The sequence below is a fragment of the Equus asinus genome, chromosome 22 (assembly GCF_041296235.1).
Source record: "Equus asinus isolate D_3611 breed Donkey chromosome 22, EquAss-T2T_v2, whole genome shotgun sequence".
NCBI lineage: Eukaryota > Metazoa > Chordata > Mammalia > Perissodactyla > Equidae > Equus > Equus asinus.
This window is the reverse complement of record NC_091811.1, coordinates 39,812,250-39,829,553: the sequence shown is the minus strand read 5'-3', so window position 1 is coordinate 39,829,553 and position 17,304 is coordinate 39,812,250. Positions and strand designations below refer to the sequence as shown.

The following is a 17,304-nucleotide window of genomic DNA, read 5'->3' as shown; positions in this document are numbered from 1 at the left end:
GAACCTTGTCCATGCACACGTGTGTCTGTATACCCATAAGGAAGAAGACTTCAGCTGTGTATATCACACACTAGTCTCCTCTCTTGACGTCTGTGTTTATGAGAGGTAGCAATAGAAATTGACAGACGTCCTTTTAACCCATATTTTCATTCATTTATTTGACAGTCATTTCTTGAGTACCTTCTCTGTGTATTCAGTAAATGCACTATTTTCAGCATCAGCATATAGTGGTGAGTCAGACAGACAAGGTCCCTCCCTAAAGGAACTTGATTCTCTCCGACTTTACATTTTATAAGAGCTGCTAAGACGGCTATAAATGAACTTACTTGAAACTGATTTCCATTTCCTTTCCATTTTCTGGTGCATACTCATGAGCAGAGACTTGATAAAAGAGGAAAAGAGGAAGGAAAAAAAGAGGCCTGATTCACTCACAAATTGGAGAGTTCTGAAAAAACTGAGAGCTGCCCACTTGTCTTGTGGGTTTTGCCTAAGTACAATCAAGACTGAGCGCAAATATCTTTAGCATCCTGGGATGCGGGGGCAGCGGAGGGTGACTTGTGGTGGCGGGATGGGGTTTCAGAGCCTGACAGGACAATTTCTAGGTCTGGGGTAATTCTCCAATATTACTGAAGTTAGTGATCTAAAGATCGTTGTATGTAAGTATTTATATGGGGGTATTTTAAAATAGTATCATAGTCTCTCTTTAGTGACCCTCTGTTTCTCTGACGAAATAGAAAAGTATAGATGATATTATTCCAGTTAGTTAACCACAGAGATTAAGACCCTTTACCCAAGATGATTGAAAATCTGCAATTAGAGGTGTGATGAAGGGAACCCAGATCTCCTGATCCAGTAATTGACTCGTTGGTTTTTGGCCTCACTGCTCGGATAACCCTTGTGACCACACGTGATGTTTTCAGACAAAGCGCATGTTGGTAGAGAAGATGGGACACGAAGCAGTGGAACTGGGCCATGGAGAAGCGAACATAACCGGCTTAGAGGAGAACACCTTGATCGCCAGCCTCTGTGACCTCCTGGAAAGGATATGGAGCCATGGCTTGCAGGTTAAGCAGGTAACAGTCTCAGGAGGCCCTGGTGACATGGCCGGTTGGGGCCCTGTTAAGAAACGTTATGGGGCCAGCCCCGCGGTGCAGCAGTTAAGTTCGCGTGTTCTGCTTCAGCAGCCCGGGGTTCGCCGGTTCGGATCCCAGGTGTGGACATGGCACCCCTTGGCAAGCCATGCGGTGGTAGGCATCCCACATATAAAGTAGAGGATGATGGGCACAGATGTTAGCTCAGGGCCAGTCTTCCTCAAAAAAAGAAAAAGAAAGAAACATAACAAAGACGGATCCTGTAAAAATTAAAAGATACCTTCTTTTGTCACAGGCTGACTAGAAATGCACCACAGGCATTTTAATTCTAGAAAAAGAAAATGTAACCCATGATTAGGAGGTGGTTTGGAGCTCTTTCCTGGTAAACAGGAAAGGATAAAACAGCACATTCCCTGCAGAGGCTGTATCCCCTGTAGGTTCCATGAAGCGTCTGCTTTCGTCACTGTCCAGGAAAAATCTGTGAGCCACAATTAGCAGTTCTTTACCATTGTAAGTTATCTAGTTATTCAGGCTGGAAAAAGTCAAATGGTTTCTTTGCTTGGGTCCCTCTAGTCTCCTTGATTTTTTTCTGTTGTGTCATATTTCTTTCTTCTTCCCCTTTTCTCTTTCTCTTCTTGCCATAATTTTCTTCCGTCATTTTCATTCCATATATCCAAACATATTTTGCATATGGATGTACACAAATACATTCTGTGCTGCTAGAGCCTTCTTTTTTCTTTCTTCTTTCTTTTTTTTTTTTTCTGGTGAGGAGAATTGGCCCCAAGCTAACATCTGTGCCAATCTTCCTCCACTCTGCATGTGGAACACCACCACAGCATGGCTTGATGAGTGGTGTGTAGGTCCACACCCAGCATCCGAATCTTGTGGACTCCGGGCTGCTTCAGATGCACGAAGTCAACCACTACACCACTGGCTGGCCCTGCTCCCAGCATCTTTTAAATCCATGGTTATTAGCATGGCCAGTATACACAGTCCTAATTACATACAACTCAATAACAACTGAGCTGAAGTCAGAAATCTCCGTGCCTGGGGCCAGCCCCATGCCCGAGTGGTTAAGTTTGTGCGCTCTGCTTTGGCAGTCCAGGGTTTTGCCAGTTTGGATCCTGGGCACGGATATGGCACTGCTCATCAAGCCATGCTGAGGTGGTGTCCTACATACCACAACCAGAGGCACTCACAACTAGAATGTGCAACTATGTACTGGGGAGCTTTGGGGAGAAGAAGAAGGGGAAAAAAAGAAGATTGGCAACAGATGTTGGCTCAGGTGCCAGTCTTTAAAAAAAAAAGAAATCTCTATGCCTGCACTTCTGGTCTTTTTCTTTAGCTGCCCTTCCTGAGACCGTTGGCAGTCACACACTGAGACAGTGAGGCAAAGGGTGACCCTCACTGCATGTGGAGTGAGATGCTGTGAAGGTCACACAGCTAGCAATGGATGAGCTTGGTCTCCAGACTTCAGAACGGCCATTTCAGTGTGAATGGTTTTGATGAGAAGTTATTTTTTGATGAATTCTTTCTTATAAAATGAAAAAACGTGTATACCTTGTACTTTTCAGGGGAAGTCGGCTTTGTGGTCACATTTAATTCAGTTTCAGGACAGAGAAGAGAAACAAGAGCACCTCGCAGAATCGCCAGGTGAGAGTTCATTGGTTTGAGCGTTCCTATCGCACTGGCAGCGTGTGAAGAACAAATCCTGGACGGCTCGTCTCTTCCTCTCTCTCTTAAGTTGAAACCTACCCCGTCTTGCCATAGTGGGGAAAAGTAGAAGGAGCAATGTTGTTTACATGCTGTGAGACCTGGGAAAAGTCACTTGACCTTTCTCATCTTCAGCCTCCTCATCCACAAAGATAAGGAAAATAATATTAGCTGTGCCAAGACTGTCATGTTGATCAAATGAGATCACGTGTGAAAACCCCTAATGAATTGTAAAGGATCATACAGGTGTACTTTACTCTCGCCAGTATTGGGGTGTAGTGTGTACTGAATTTTTAGTTTTATGACCATCATTAATAATCTTTCAGGGAAAAAATAGGTATATATGTCTCAAAAATCTTCACGAGTTAGATTTCTTCTTCAATTTATAAGACATCTCACGTTAGAAGCGTCATAATTCTTTAGCTAATTAGGGTTATGTAGGGTTCCTAGATGTTCTGCCTACTCTGTGTTTTTCACAAAAAGGAGCTAGCTTTTCTTTATATAAAATGCCTATTTCACAAAAAGTGGAAGTAACAGTGGAAAGCTAAGAGAGATAAAATGTTTTATACTGAATCAGCTATTTAGGAACCTTTTCTAAAATTAATGGATTATTTTATACATTCATAAATGTAAAACAAAAGTAATATTTTTAAAAACTCAAAAGCCAGCCTCCAGCTTAAGAAATAAAGCATTGCAAATATGGTTGAAGCTCCCTATTTCCGTTCCTCTCACTGCCTCTAGGGGGCAATACTACCCTGAATGTGGTATTTATTATTGGAAACCTAGTTTTTAAATGTATCCAATGCAACAGCTAGAAATAAGAATTTGATACTTCCCCTGGAGCCCCTCTAAACAGAATGTCAAGATTCTGATGTCCCAAGGTTCTATATTTATAAAGATTGAGATCAAGTTTAAAAGTATTCTCGACTGTCCATCTCCTTTGCCCCTTTTTCTGTTGAAAAAATAAAAGTGCATGGGCATGTACCCTGAAACTGTCTAACACTTAACTGTATTCATAGAAAATTTAACTGTTTGGACCATAAGACTGTAACCAAGGTGGTTTATTCTAATTAGGAAAAATAAATCCCTAGGAAGAAACAGCCATTCGTAGGAAGAAATGCTGGAAAGCCGAGCTCAGCTCCGGCAGGGAGGTAGAAGCATTTGGCTCTTGTGCCAGCTGAGGTATGTGAGAATGTCCAGCTGTCAGGGGGAGCAGCTGCCAGGCAGCACCAGCAGCTTCATGGCTTTGGATGGTCAAGTGTTGGCTGGTTGAGCTGGAGACCAGAGACCCAGCTGTCTGTGGTGACCGTCAGTCAGTCAGGAGTAGGACCCACAAAACTCTGAAGTCGAGGCTAAGAAATATCAGATGTGTCAGAGCCTCATGCCGTCACTATTTGTGCTGCACCCTCAAGTGCTGGTGAAGGGCTAGTGGGATAAGAAGGAGCACAAGCTAAATATTTTCCTGATCCTCAGTAGGATTAATCTAAGCTAGGTAGCTTTTGAAATCAAATTTATTGTCTGTTTGGAGCGGTGGATTTTATAAATATTGCTCTAACGCTTCTGGTGACTTAGCCCATGAAGGTAGGACTTAAAAATATGACTATGTGGGGCCGGCCCCGTGGCCAAGTGGTTAAATCCGTGCGCTCTGCTGCAGGCGGCCTAGTGTTTCGTTGGTTCGAATCCTGGGCGCGGACATGGCACTGCTCATCAAGCCATGCTGAGGCAGCGTCCCACATGCCACAACTAGAAGGACCCACAACTAAGAATATACAACTGTGTACCGGGGGGCTTTGGGGAGAAAAAGGAAAAAGATAAAATCTTTAAAAAAAATATGTCCGTGTGAAATATATAGAAAAACATCTGTTTAAAAATAAAATGTTTCATTATTGGGAAACAGTTGTGTTCTAATTATACAGAAATGAGCAGTTCATTGACTTTTCTTTTCCAGATTTAACTGGGTGGGGTTTTTGTTCCAAAAAAATACTTCTTGTTTGCCAACTGTTAAGCTTCTTAATTAATGGCAGTAAACAGTCTGTATTTTCATACTTAGGGAAGATCCTCCAAGAAATTCGCAGTGGGTTTAGACACTGCTCTTATTAGCGTTGAGCCAGGATGAGACTAGATGATAGATCATTACTTCTTCAGAAGCAGCAGTAAACAGGAGTGAGACATTTTAAGGGTTGCAGAAGAATGGAAAAGGTCTTAGCAAGAGGACCATAGCAGGATAGACTGTCTTAATTTTTTTTAATAGACTTTATTTTTTAGAGCAGTTTTAGGATCATGGCAATATGGAGCAGACAATATAGAGATTTCCCATATACCCTCAGCCCTGACACTTGCATAGGTTCCCCCATTATCAGCGTCCTCCACCAGAGTGGTACATTGCTTAGAATTGATGAATCTCCATTGACACGTCATCACCCAAGGTCCATAGTTTCCATTAGGGTTCACTCTTGGTGTTGTACATACTGTGGGTTTGGATAAATGTACGGTGACATGAATACACCATTGTAGTATCATCTAGAGCAGTTTCACTGCCCTGGTCGTCTCTGGGCTCCACCTTTTCATCCCTCCGTCTCCCCTAAGCCCTGACAACCACTGACCTTTTTACTGGCTCCATAGTTTTGCCTTATCCAGAATGTCGTATAGTTGGAGTCATATAGTATATAACCTTTCCAGATTGACTTTTTTCACTTAGTCATATGCCTTTAAGTTTCTTCCATGTCTTTTCAGACTGTCAATTTTGACCTAGTCAAATTCTGACCGAGTCACGGCACCTGTAGTTTGAATTCCTGTTTCAGAGAAGGGATCTCAGAATGTCCTTAATCCTAGAAAGAGGACTGTCCTTGACATATCACCCAAAAGTTTATACCTGTAATAGACATAGGTGTTGTCCTTAAACCTTGAATCCTCAGACAAGGTTCCACTGCACTTTAAATGGATTTTTAATCAATTGGCAAGAGGTGGGGTATGATGCAGAAGGGGGTGGAAATGCTGCTTCTAAATGGTTATTGTGGGTCTAGCCCAAGAATTTTGAGTCACTCTTCAATCATCTTATCTTCATCAAAAGTTTTCTGTTAGGGGCCGGCCCGGTGGCACAGCGGGTAAGTGTACACGTTCCACTTCGGCGGCCCAGGGTTCTCCAGTTCGGATGCCAGGTGCAGACATGGCACTGCTTGGCAAGCCATGCTCGGGCAGATATACAAAGGGTATTCCAGTGGCTAGGTATTAAATCCATGAGTGTTTATACTGGAGGAGAAAGTGACCTATTGTATTTGAGTATATCGAATTAAGAAGTAGTAGCAGAAATACACATTTAAATAGTTTATAACTTTCTCTTCTGGCCAGAGTAGATTTCACGGAAACCTTAGATTTTAGATCTCTAGAAAAAAGTAGGACTTCACTCCTTAACTCCTAATCTGCTCTGTTCACAGGCTTCTAAACTGTTCCCTCCAAAGTCACTGATAAACTACTGTATTAGTTTCCTGGGGCTGGTGTAATAAAGCAGCACAAACTGCGTGGCTTAAACAACAGGAATGTATTGTCTCACAGTTCTGGAGGCTGGAAGTCCAAGAACAAAGTGTCAGTAGGGTTGGTTCCTTCCGAGGGCTGTGAAAGAGAATCTGTCCCATCCTCTCTCCTAGCTTCTGGTAGTCTCAAGAATTCCTGGGCCTTTAGGTGGTATTCTCCATGTGTCTTTACATCATCTTTCCCCCGTATGTGTCTGTCTCTGTGTCCAAATTTGCCCTTTCTGTAAGGACACTAGTCACATTTGATTAGGGCCCACCCTAATGACCTCATCTTAACTTGATCATCTACAAAGACTCTTTCTCAAGTAAGGTTCAATTCACAGGTACTCAGGGTTAGGACTTCATCAACTTCTCGGGGGACATAATTCAAACCATAATAGCTACTATTGCCTAATCTGATGTCATGGTCCAGCTGTTCCTTTAGCAGATTATTCACAAATCTCTGTCTCCAGCCCTAGTTCCTTGACATCCATCTTTGATAGCCCATTGGGACCTCACTCTTAACGTATCCTAAAATAAACTCATTATCTTAGCCCCTCTCTCCTGTCCCTCTCAGGCCTTCTCCCTTCTCTCCATCTTATTTAGTGGCATCAGCACCCTCCTCTCTGTCAAGCTATAAGCCAGGACGCCATTCTTAATGGAATAGGAAGCCCACTGGACACAACATCGAATGCTCTGCCCCTTTTAAGAAATGGATACAATTGGGCGGGTTTCTTAACCTCTTTGAGCCCCAGTTTCTTCACTTGCAAAATTAAGATTAAAAAATTCGAAGGAAAATTATAATTATGGGATCATATATATTAAAACATTTTATATTCCTACTTAATAGTGTTTTTGACACAAGTCTTACCCTCTATATCCAGTCCTTAAGTCTGCCACTGTGTATTTCTCCTCTTTTGTTCTCACTGGCTGCCACTGTCTTAGTTCCTCCACAAGCTGGCCTTTGGAACACCTTCTGGCTCATCTCCCTTATTTCTCTTACACACTACACTATCACTGTAGTTAACTAACTGAAAAGCACTCAGGAACATATGGTGTCTTTTCAGAATCCCTCCCCGCTCCCTGCAATTTCTGTAAATTTCTAACTTGTCGTTTAAGGTGCTGCTGTCTGGCCCTAAATAGTCTCATCCTCCTCAATGAGGATTTGTTGAACGTTGTGAGGGACCTTCTAGGCCCTTTAGGGATTCTGAGAATAGGATATGACCACGCGTCAAGAGGCATATAATTTAAGAGGAGTTACCAAAGTGGTAAATTTTGTGATGGAGCTTCAGTTTTACAAATCCTGTTAAAGAGAGGGAATGACTTATCCAGCAGTGTGCCTAAGGGAGAGAGAATATTTGGGAAAGATTTCACACAGAGGCAAAACTAAAGCTCAATTTCACTTTATTTTATTTCTCGAGAACTTAAACGTGGTGCCAGGCACTGTTCTAAGTGCTTCACCTCTCTTTGAATAAGGAAGGTGCTGTTGCTGTCCCCACTTTGCAAATGAGGAAACAGACCACAGAGAGGTTAAAGGACTCTCCCAAAGTCAGCCTGCTGTTAAGTTCTCAGCAGGGTTTGAGGAAGCCGGGTTCTTCACCTGCAAGCTGTCCTGCTCTCCGTCTAGAGTGATAAATAGGCTGTGGACGATGAGAAAGATACAGAAGCGTTAAAGGCTGAGCTGACAACTTTCACGAATTGCGTGGAGACATGAAACAGTATATCACAAGTTTAAGGAATATTAATCAGGGAAGAGTGGCAGGAATATAAGGCTCCAAAATAGGATTCCCAGGACATGTGGAGGCCTGTGAATGCTCTTGCTGTGGGTGCTACTGCTTTTGGAAATGTCAGGCTCCTCTTTTATAAGTCTCTCACCTGTTCTCTGCTCCCAGAGGCATGATTCCTTCTTACTGTCATGTCTCCCTCTAGCCAAGTTGCTGATTATGGTTTCAGCTCCTTTCTCCTGCCTCGCGATCTTTTTTTTTTTTTTCTCTTTTCACCCTATTTCTTACTACTCATGTGGCCATCTTTCATGCTGTCTAATCATCCGGAATGTGGACGTGTTCTCCAGGGTATTTCATTTTCTCCCCTGAAAGAGAGATGTGCTTTCATTAATAACACACTTAAGTGGTGACCGTCTCAGACAGGAAGATAAACATAGCATAGTCCTTGCAAGACTCGGGAACAATTTCCTTGGTGTCATTACCTGCTAAATGTCAAGATGAGCCTTTGTTTTCAGTGACCCATTGAAAACTCCCTCCAAAACTGCCATGACAAATGGCCTATTTATCACCACCTGTGAGGAAGGCCCTCAAAAGTACATCTTTAGGTTGGCCTGGCCACATTTCTCTTTGTCCTGGCAGCCCCATCAATGCTCATTTATACCTGCCAACTACCAACCCAGCCTCTTTCACCAAGTGCCAAAAACATGCTGATCCTAATCCACCAAAATGTTGCCTGTCTCTCTTCCTTCAGTGCCAGCTTCATCTCTATTCAGGTATTCTGATATTGTATCCTAGCCCTCCGAGGTAGAATGGGTCTGGAAACTGAGAAGATGCAGGTTTAATATACAGCAAAAACCCACATCCTAAATTCTCATTTTATTGATATATTTGCCAAGTGCGGTGTTGCAATTTAGTTTTCATCTACAGATGGGAAAATGGAAAGAAAGGGCACAAAACTCAGCAGCATCTCACTTACGGTGAGATTGGGCGGTCCCACTACAGTACATTAGCCAATAAGTGGTTGCTGAGCCATTGCTATATGACAGAATAATCTTTGCTTCTTTTATAAATATTGGGTATTCAGGCTTCTTAAGAGAATGACTCATGGACATTATACTCCTAAATGTTCATTTAGATTACTCACTTTGTGTGACATACAGACTGTGGTTTGGATTCTGAACTTTGAAGTAGAAACTCATCAGAGTAGAGAACTCAGACTCTTGGATTTTCCTTTTTAATTATTCTTTCAGAGTCTAGGGAAATTGTGTGTTTGCAAGTCATGAGCCCAGAGATGATTCACAGACTGAGTGGCTTATTTTATAGACGTTGCTTTCATGTCATTATCCAGAGCCATTAGAATGAGTAGCTTTAGAAAATGACTGGCCCCTTATGGCCAAAATTTGCACACATTGCATTATTTGCTAAGTGAGCTGTTATTATTCATTTTAAATTTCCAAACGCAGCCCTCGATTACCTAGAAAGAAAATAGCTGGTTTGCTGTATTAGTAAAGTGGCAACATTTGGGGAAAAGAATTTGAGCTTTCTGTTGTCTTTAAAATTTGTTCTTATCAGAGTATTTATTTCTAGAATGTGAACCACGTAGATATTTTTTAGGTGCTTGCTCTTATTTTTCTAATACTCTGCTGATGTTTTCTACACAGTTGCCCTGGGACCAGAAAGAAGAAAATCTGACTGCGGAGTTATGTTGCCAACTCTCAGGGTCTCTCTTATCCAAGACATGAGGTATGTGTTATATGTGCTGGCATACGGTGACAACTTTGAAATGTTTATGGCTTTCACTTAAACTGTTCAAAGCCCTATGGCTATGTATTTGTTTTTGCTTATATGTCCTGAAGACAACATTTTTTTATAATCTTGTTTATTTTACTTTCATACTATTATATTTTCTCCTGACATTAAATCCAAAAGGAAAAGGTAGCTGAGAAGAGTTTTAAGGCATCCCTAAATTATTTTACCATTTTTCTTCAGTTTTCTAAAACCTCCTTAAATACCTGCTGCCCACAGCTACAGACCAAAATATCTACAAATAATGACAGGTTCCTTGGCAGAAAAATTGCCATTGGGCAGATTTAGTTTGAAACAAATGCAAGTCTGAGAATTATCACTTGCAATTATTCGTCTTAGAAATCGTTAGAAAGCATCAGCTTACCTAAAACAGGTTTTTTTTTTAGATTTTTTTGTTCTTTTTGAGGAAGATTAGCCCTGAGCTAACAACATCTGCTCCCAGTCCTCCTCTTTTTGCTGAGGAAGACTGGCCCTGAGCTAACATCCTTGCCCATCTTCCTCTATTTTGTATATGGGACACCGCCACAGCATGGCTTGATGAGCAGTGTCTGCACCTGGGATCTGAACCAGCGAACCCCAGGCCACCAAAGCAGAACGTGCAAACCTAACCGCTGCACTGCCAGGCCTGCCCCACCTAAAATAGATTTAGTGAATGAGGAAGGCAGAGGCTTTTTTCTTTTAAACATTTGAGGTACAATACTTAGTCAGCTCTTAAAATTTGTGGGTTTAAAGTGAATGTTACAACATTTATAGCACTTGAAACTTTTCTTTGATGGTGTGCTTTATTAATATTAATCGTTGGTATTTATTTGGTTTGTCAGATAACTTGCGACTGAAGAGCATAATTATTATGAGTGGCAGCACAGCACAGTGGTAACACATCCTGGCTTTACCATTTACTAGCTGTGTGATCCTAGGCAATTTTCATAACTTCTCTGTGCATCAGTTTTCCCATCTCTCAAATGGAGATAAAAACAGTGTTCTCTCTCATAGGATAGCTATGAGAATTAAATGAGTCAGTCCACTACTGTTAAAAGTTTCAAGAAGTACTTGGTTTATAGTAAGAGTTCAGTAAATGTTGGTTTTTGTTATCTGAATCAGTTTACATATTTATATCTTAAATGTCACTTTTCCTTGGTAGATGAAATATAGTTGTCTTCATGTAGCTTATGATTCCTTTTTATGGTCAGCGTGAGAGGCATAGTTGTAACCATGAGCGGAAAACGATCTTGGTTCTCTTAAGAGAAACATAAAACCACATGTGTCCTGCGGTGATTTCACGGAAGCCACCACTTTAGGGTGATGGTGGTTGAAAGCTTTGCAGCTGTGACCTCAGGGGCCAAACTTCTGAAACCTAATTAGGAGCTGGACACATCTCATAAGGCTACGCTGCTCTTCCCATTTCCTGCTTATTTGCTTGTATCTCCTTCGTGTTGTTGGTTTTTTGCAGGGCGGGGTACCCTGCCTACATATACTCCCTTCTCTTGGTAAGAGGCAGTGCAGCCTCCTGATTCAGACCTCGGGCTCTGGAACGAGCCTGCGAGGGTTGCTGTGTCAGCTCTGCCACTCCCTAGCGCTGTGGCCTGGGCCAGTTGCTTATACTCCCAGTTTTCTCACCTATTAAATGGGGATAATAATAGTGTTTCTCTCAAAACGTTGAGGTAAAGAGGCAATGAGTTGATAAATGTGAAGCTCCCAAAATAGGCCTGGAAATACGTGTATGTATACTAACTCATGCATACACATACATCTGTATTTATTTCTGTTTCTGTCTTTATATGTGTGTGTATATATTTTTACACACGCACACAATTTTTTTTTTTTTGAGGAAGATTTGCCCTGAGCTAACATCTGCCAGTCCTCCTCTTTCTGCTGAGGAAGACTGGCCCTGAGCTAACATCTGTGCCCATCTTCCTCTACTTTGCATGTGGGATGCCTCCCACAGCCTGGCTTGCCAAGTGGTGCCATGTCCGCACCCGGGATCCGAACCGGCAAACCCCGGGCCACCAAAGCAGAACATGAGCACTTAACCACTGCGCCACCAGGCTGGCCCCTCACAATTTTTTTTTAAACCATGAATTCATGGTGATATCTCTGATTCCAGTTCAATACCACCGAGATCATTCTAGCCTCCCCTTATTTGTAATTTCTTTCTCCAGCCATGAGAAACCTGGCTGTCATTATCTGCAATATATTTACTTATTTGTGCAACCCCAGTATATACATAAGGTAGTTTCAGAACTGCTAACCTGTACCCCCGTGAGAAACAAGTGTACTTACTAACTAACCATCGTTTTGTGAACAGCTGTAGTTTTGTCATTAGCCTTTCAGTATCCAGTCAAAATACCGTTTTCCAAAACTTAGATTAGTTCTTTTTATTTCTTCACTCCCTTCAGCGTGGTTATATTATTCATTTGTAATACAGTTAGGTTTATTTGTTGGTTTGTGTTCTCCCCACATCCTGGTTGTTGGTTGGTTGTTTAATTTATATAGGGTAGAATTCACTCTTTCTTGGTGTATAATTCTATATGTTTTCACAAATGCACACTCACATTACAGAACTGTTTTACCATCCCATAAATTCCTTTGTGCTAGTCCTTTTGAGTCAACCCTTCTCGCAGTTTCCTACCCCTGGTAATCACTGATATATTTGCAAGCTCTTTTCACTGAGAGGGCCTAGCAGTAATAGTACCCCAGTAACAGTGTGCACACCTAGTGCCCACATATTGGTTTCTAAATCCCGTTTTCCACTGAAAGGGACCAGGGCTCCCTAGAGAAGTGATTGATTGCAGGGCTGGGGAAGGGAAAATATAGGCTGAGCCTAGTGCATCTTTGGGGCCAGAAAGTAAGGAAGTGCTCAGAAAAGTATAGGATCATGTAATAAAGACTCAGGAGCCAGCTTGAAAGGGCTCCCAGTGGCCAAGGCTGAAGCAATTTGAACAACATAATAAATAACAATAGTATTGCAGCATAACCCATAGAATAAAATAAATATCCATGAGTCTATTCTGATATAAATAAGGAAATGAATGGGAGTGATGGGACAGCTCTTTTTCACTTAAGCATTCTAATTAATAAATGTAGAATAATGAAATAGAAGAATTAGTGGTTGAAAGTTTAAGGTGAAACCAGGATATTTGCATAGTCTCAAAGTATCCTCCCCGAAGAATTTATTAATTACAAAGGAAAAAGTAGTAATTTTATAGTGGAGAAACCCAGCAGACACTACCTTAACCGAGTGATCAAGGTTAACATAACTAGTAGTAGGACACAACATCACGGACCCCCTGATATGATACACTGAGAAGAGTGCATCACTTCTGCAGTGCTCTTGCCATAAATGTATAACCTCAATCTAACCATGAGAAAACATCAGAAAAATCCAAATTAAGGGGCATTCTACAAAATAATTGACTAGTACTCTTCAAAAGTGTCAAGGTCATTATGACAAGGGAAGGCTGAGGAACTGTCGTGAATTGGAGACCAAGGAGATGACAGCCAAATGCAACGTGGGATCCTCGATTAGATCCTGGTGAATTCCATCTGTTAACAGTACTGTACCAGTGTTAGAGTCCTGGTTTGGTTATGTAAGATGTTAACATCAGGAGAAGTTGAGTATGCAGGAACTCTGCACTTTTGCAACATTTTTGTAAGTCAAATTATTTCAAAATAAAACAGATATATGTTTGTTTGTTTTGTTTAAAACCAAGCCTGGTACGAAGTAAATATATAACGGCCATTATTATTATAGATACACAGTGTAGATGGCTTATCGTTATGCAGGGATGCAATTCTTGGTACAGCTCTGCTCACCTGTTCTCTTGACTATTGGATGGATGAGCTGTGACATCTCTAGTCTAAGCCCCTAAAATTTGTCACTTGGATTACATCATGGTCCCCATGTTTCACTGCCGCCCTCCTGTAATTATTCATCCTCCAGTCTTGTAATGTGGTGATCTTAGAATAAAGTCGAAACTGCTTGCGCTGGCTGGCAGCACCCTGCTTGATCTGACCCCTGTCTACCTGCAGCATTACGTCCTGTCACTGCGCCTCTGACCACTTCTTTGTTCCTCCAGCATGCCAAGCTTGTGTCCTGCCCTGGGCCCTTCGTCTACCTGTTCCCTTCACCTAATAACTTACCTCTGATTCCTACTCCCGTAGAATCTCCACAGGCCAGGCTCCTTCGGGTCATTCGCACCTTAGTTCAAACGTCACTTCCTCCAAGAAGCCATCCCTGACCACCTGGTGTGAAGCGCCACCCAGTCACTCTCTTTCAATTCCCCTCTTTTAATCTCTGCACAGCTTGCTTTTGTTTGTTCGTTTTTCTAACGCTATTCGTAAACATCATGATGGAGGGGCATCTGTCTGACATGTGGAATTGTTAAATTGTTAACAGGTGTGAACACAGTCTGTCACATAAATGGTGCTCAATTAATATTTGTTAAATGAAGGATTTGTCATATTTTAAGCTCTGTGAGTGTGAGCGAGGGAGTGTGTGTGTGTGTGTCTTTGTGTGTGTGTGGTTGGGTGGGTGATATGACATTTTTACAGACACCCTTACGTGGTTCAGCTGGCCAGACTGCCGTTGAGTTATAGCGGTTACAGTTTTGAAGATGTAGAAAGATGGCGATCGCTGAGATACTTTTTATTCATCAGTTTAAAATTGAGAGTTTAAAACCTGAGAAGTCATATTGCTTAGCTTCTTCCTTTCATAGATGTGGAGCTCAGGCCCAGATAGGTTAAGTCTAAAACCGTATAGCCAATTACCAGCAGAAATGGAACTAGGACTAAGGTTTCCTGACCGTAGTTCAGGTCTCTTTCTAACTAGATGCACGTTCTCAGCCTTTGCCCTGTCACCAAAAAATGCCGAGTGTGAGTAGGCCAACAAGTTGGCAGTAGTGTACGAGTGTACATCAGCCAACTAGAATCTAGTGTAACTGCGGATAATCTATGTTCAGGGTGCTCAACTGAAAAATTGATGTCCTGTCACTGCTCACTTCGGAGTCACTTCAGATTTCAATTTTCAGACTTTGTCTTAGAAAAAATCTGAGAGATCCCTGAGTATCCTAAAGTGATGTTTTGGTCAAATGAGAGATGCTTTTAGTAAAACTTGATTGGTTGGTTGCTTTCAAAACATGTTTAGTAAGGCAGAAAAGCATTGCCTGGAAAAGACAAGCTGACTTCCCAGAGTTTTTCCCTAACATTTTATTATAGAAATTGGAAGTGGAATTGCTTGATCATACGGTAATTCTGTGTTTAATTTTTTGAGGAGCCACCATACTGTTTTCCACAGTGGCTGTACCATTTTACATTCCCACAAGCAATGTACAAGGGTTCCAGTTTCCGCACATCCTCACCAACACTTGTTTTCTGGGGGTTTTGACAGTGGCCATCCTGATGGGTGTGACTTCCCAGTTTCTGATGGCCTGCTTAGCAGTCTCTTTCTAGGTCTTCATAGACCCCATGCTAGAGTCTTCAGCTTCCAGAGCTTAGAAACCAAATCACTAGTAACCCATAATATAATCAGACTCTAGGATGCTGATTCCTACTGCCCTAGAGACTTACTTCAAATACCTAAGAGAGATGGAAAAATAATGGGCCGGATTTGGGCCATTTATTATTTCCCTAACCGGGTGATTTGATACTCTCACTGATACGGGCAGGCTCTGCCTGGAAGCTAGATTAACATCAGAAGGCTGCTTGCTGTTCCCAGAAGCAGAGATGTGGACGCCTGATCCTCCAGCTCCGAGCTAGTGACTTTCGTGTTCGCAGGACAGATGTCATCTCAGGGAAGCCTGCAGGAACACTGCCCAGGGGTGTCTCTCCCTTTTCTCTGCTTCATTCTGCCTCTTTAAGATGACCGTTTATATACTGTTGTTCTTATTCATGATATGTTTCCTTTAGAGTTTAACCCTCAGTGGACAGGCTGATTTCCCTGTTTCCCAGATCTTGGCAGGTACTTCATTGCCCCTAATCACTACCTAGATAGTCAATGTGGATGTTTTTCCTTAAAGGAGAACACCCAAGTAATATTTTAAACTTTGATTTTTTTCAATCTGGACAATGAAAGATAAAAACTTCTTTTCGAAACCTTAGGTAGTAGACCTGTCTGAGTCCATGCTCTCTGCTGGGCACACGCCTCTGCCGGTACCTCCTGTCTTGCCGAGGTTTTCTCCTGAGGCAAAGACGTTGGCAGTTCAGGGCCTCAGATTGCTCACAGTTGTCGAGAGTCTTGGCACCGGGTTGCTTGGCAGCTGGCACGAGTCCAGGACAGACACATCTCAAGGCTATCCCCCTTGTCTTAGTATCTCAGACTACGCCCCAAGACCTTCACAATGCCAAGTATCACCAAACTGTCAGTTATAGAATGATTTCTTTGTTCCAAAGAGAAAGGCTGGGGACCATTAGTCATTGTACAGATTATCTACCTGTAAAAGAGGACTATTGTCACGGTGTTGCCATTATTACAGATTTCTTTCCAGACTAGCCACGCACATACCATCTAGCTATTCAAACAGAATTTTATTATTAATGACAAAATGTATTTAATGATGAGAGGCATAGTAGAACATTACATGATCTAGGAGATTGTGAGTACTATAATTCAAGTATAGATTTCCTGGATGTGTAAACAAATGAACAGGATGTCTGAGTAAATTCCAGAAATGTTCTGTTTACATATAAAGATGGGAATAAATTACTCGAGGGTAAATTGGCTCGTCACTCTATCTTTTTGTAAATAGCGTGTGCATATGTGCTTTTGAGCATCTGGCTTTATTCGACACTAAAGTTAAGTAGTCATGATTGATTGTGTTACCCCTGGGGAGGACTTTGATGAATTTTTATGACTGTACAAAATGTGAGCTTAAACTAAAATTGGCTAATTCCCTAATTTCTCTAATAAATATTATTGGGTTTCATTGGTGATACATTGAAATGAGCACCAGTTTTGAACATTTAGAAAATGTGGATTCATATTTAGATGCTGCCACTCTTAGAAATTGTTTGGTTTTAGGGAATAGAGCCCATTCGAACTAGCTTCAGCCAAAAAAGAGGGACTTGGCAGAGATTTATGAGGGTATCTTCCAGAATCCCAGAACGAGAACTGTGGCTGGACTGGAAAAGTCTTGTCACAGGTTTCTCCCTTTGTCTCAGTAGAAGCAAACAGTCTCTGCCTCTCCCTTCCCATCTGCTGCCTCTCCCTTGACCTCCCCTCCTTTTCTGCTTTATCGTGCACGTGCTCACCCAAGCCCTGCCTTTAACACCCTTTCTTGTTTTAGGTGTCCAACAAAAACTAGCTTGGTTTTCCAGGGTACCAATTCTCAGTTTCTGGGAGAAAATCCGATTGGCTCAACCTGGGTCAGGCACGTGCCTCTTATCCAGTCAGTTCTAGCTGAGGGATTAGGCGGCTGGGGCCATCAGTTCGGGTGGTACCTGGAACTGAGTCTTCTGGGTCTGCGG

General features: G+C 42.0%; 1 protein-coding gene across 7 annotated transcripts in view; it reads left to right on the top strand.

Moving 5' to 3' along the window:
* DENND5B (DENN domain containing 5B) overlaps positions 1 to 17,304 on the top strand; it is a 178,852-nt gene that overhangs the window by 137,502 nt on the left and 24,046 nt on the right. For all 7 annotated transcript variants that reach the window (XM_044775300.2, XM_070493947.1, XM_044775299.2 and 4 more), the window contains 3 exons: positions 921 to 1,073; positions 2,666 to 2,744; positions 9,699 to 9,780. In XM_044775300.2, the coding sequence (XP_044631235.2) occupies positions 921 to 1,073; positions 2,666 to 2,744; positions 9,699 to 9,780 (314 nt within the window). The remainder of the gene's footprint in view (positions 1 to 920; positions 1,074 to 2,665; positions 2,745 to 9,698; positions 9,781 to 17,304) is intronic.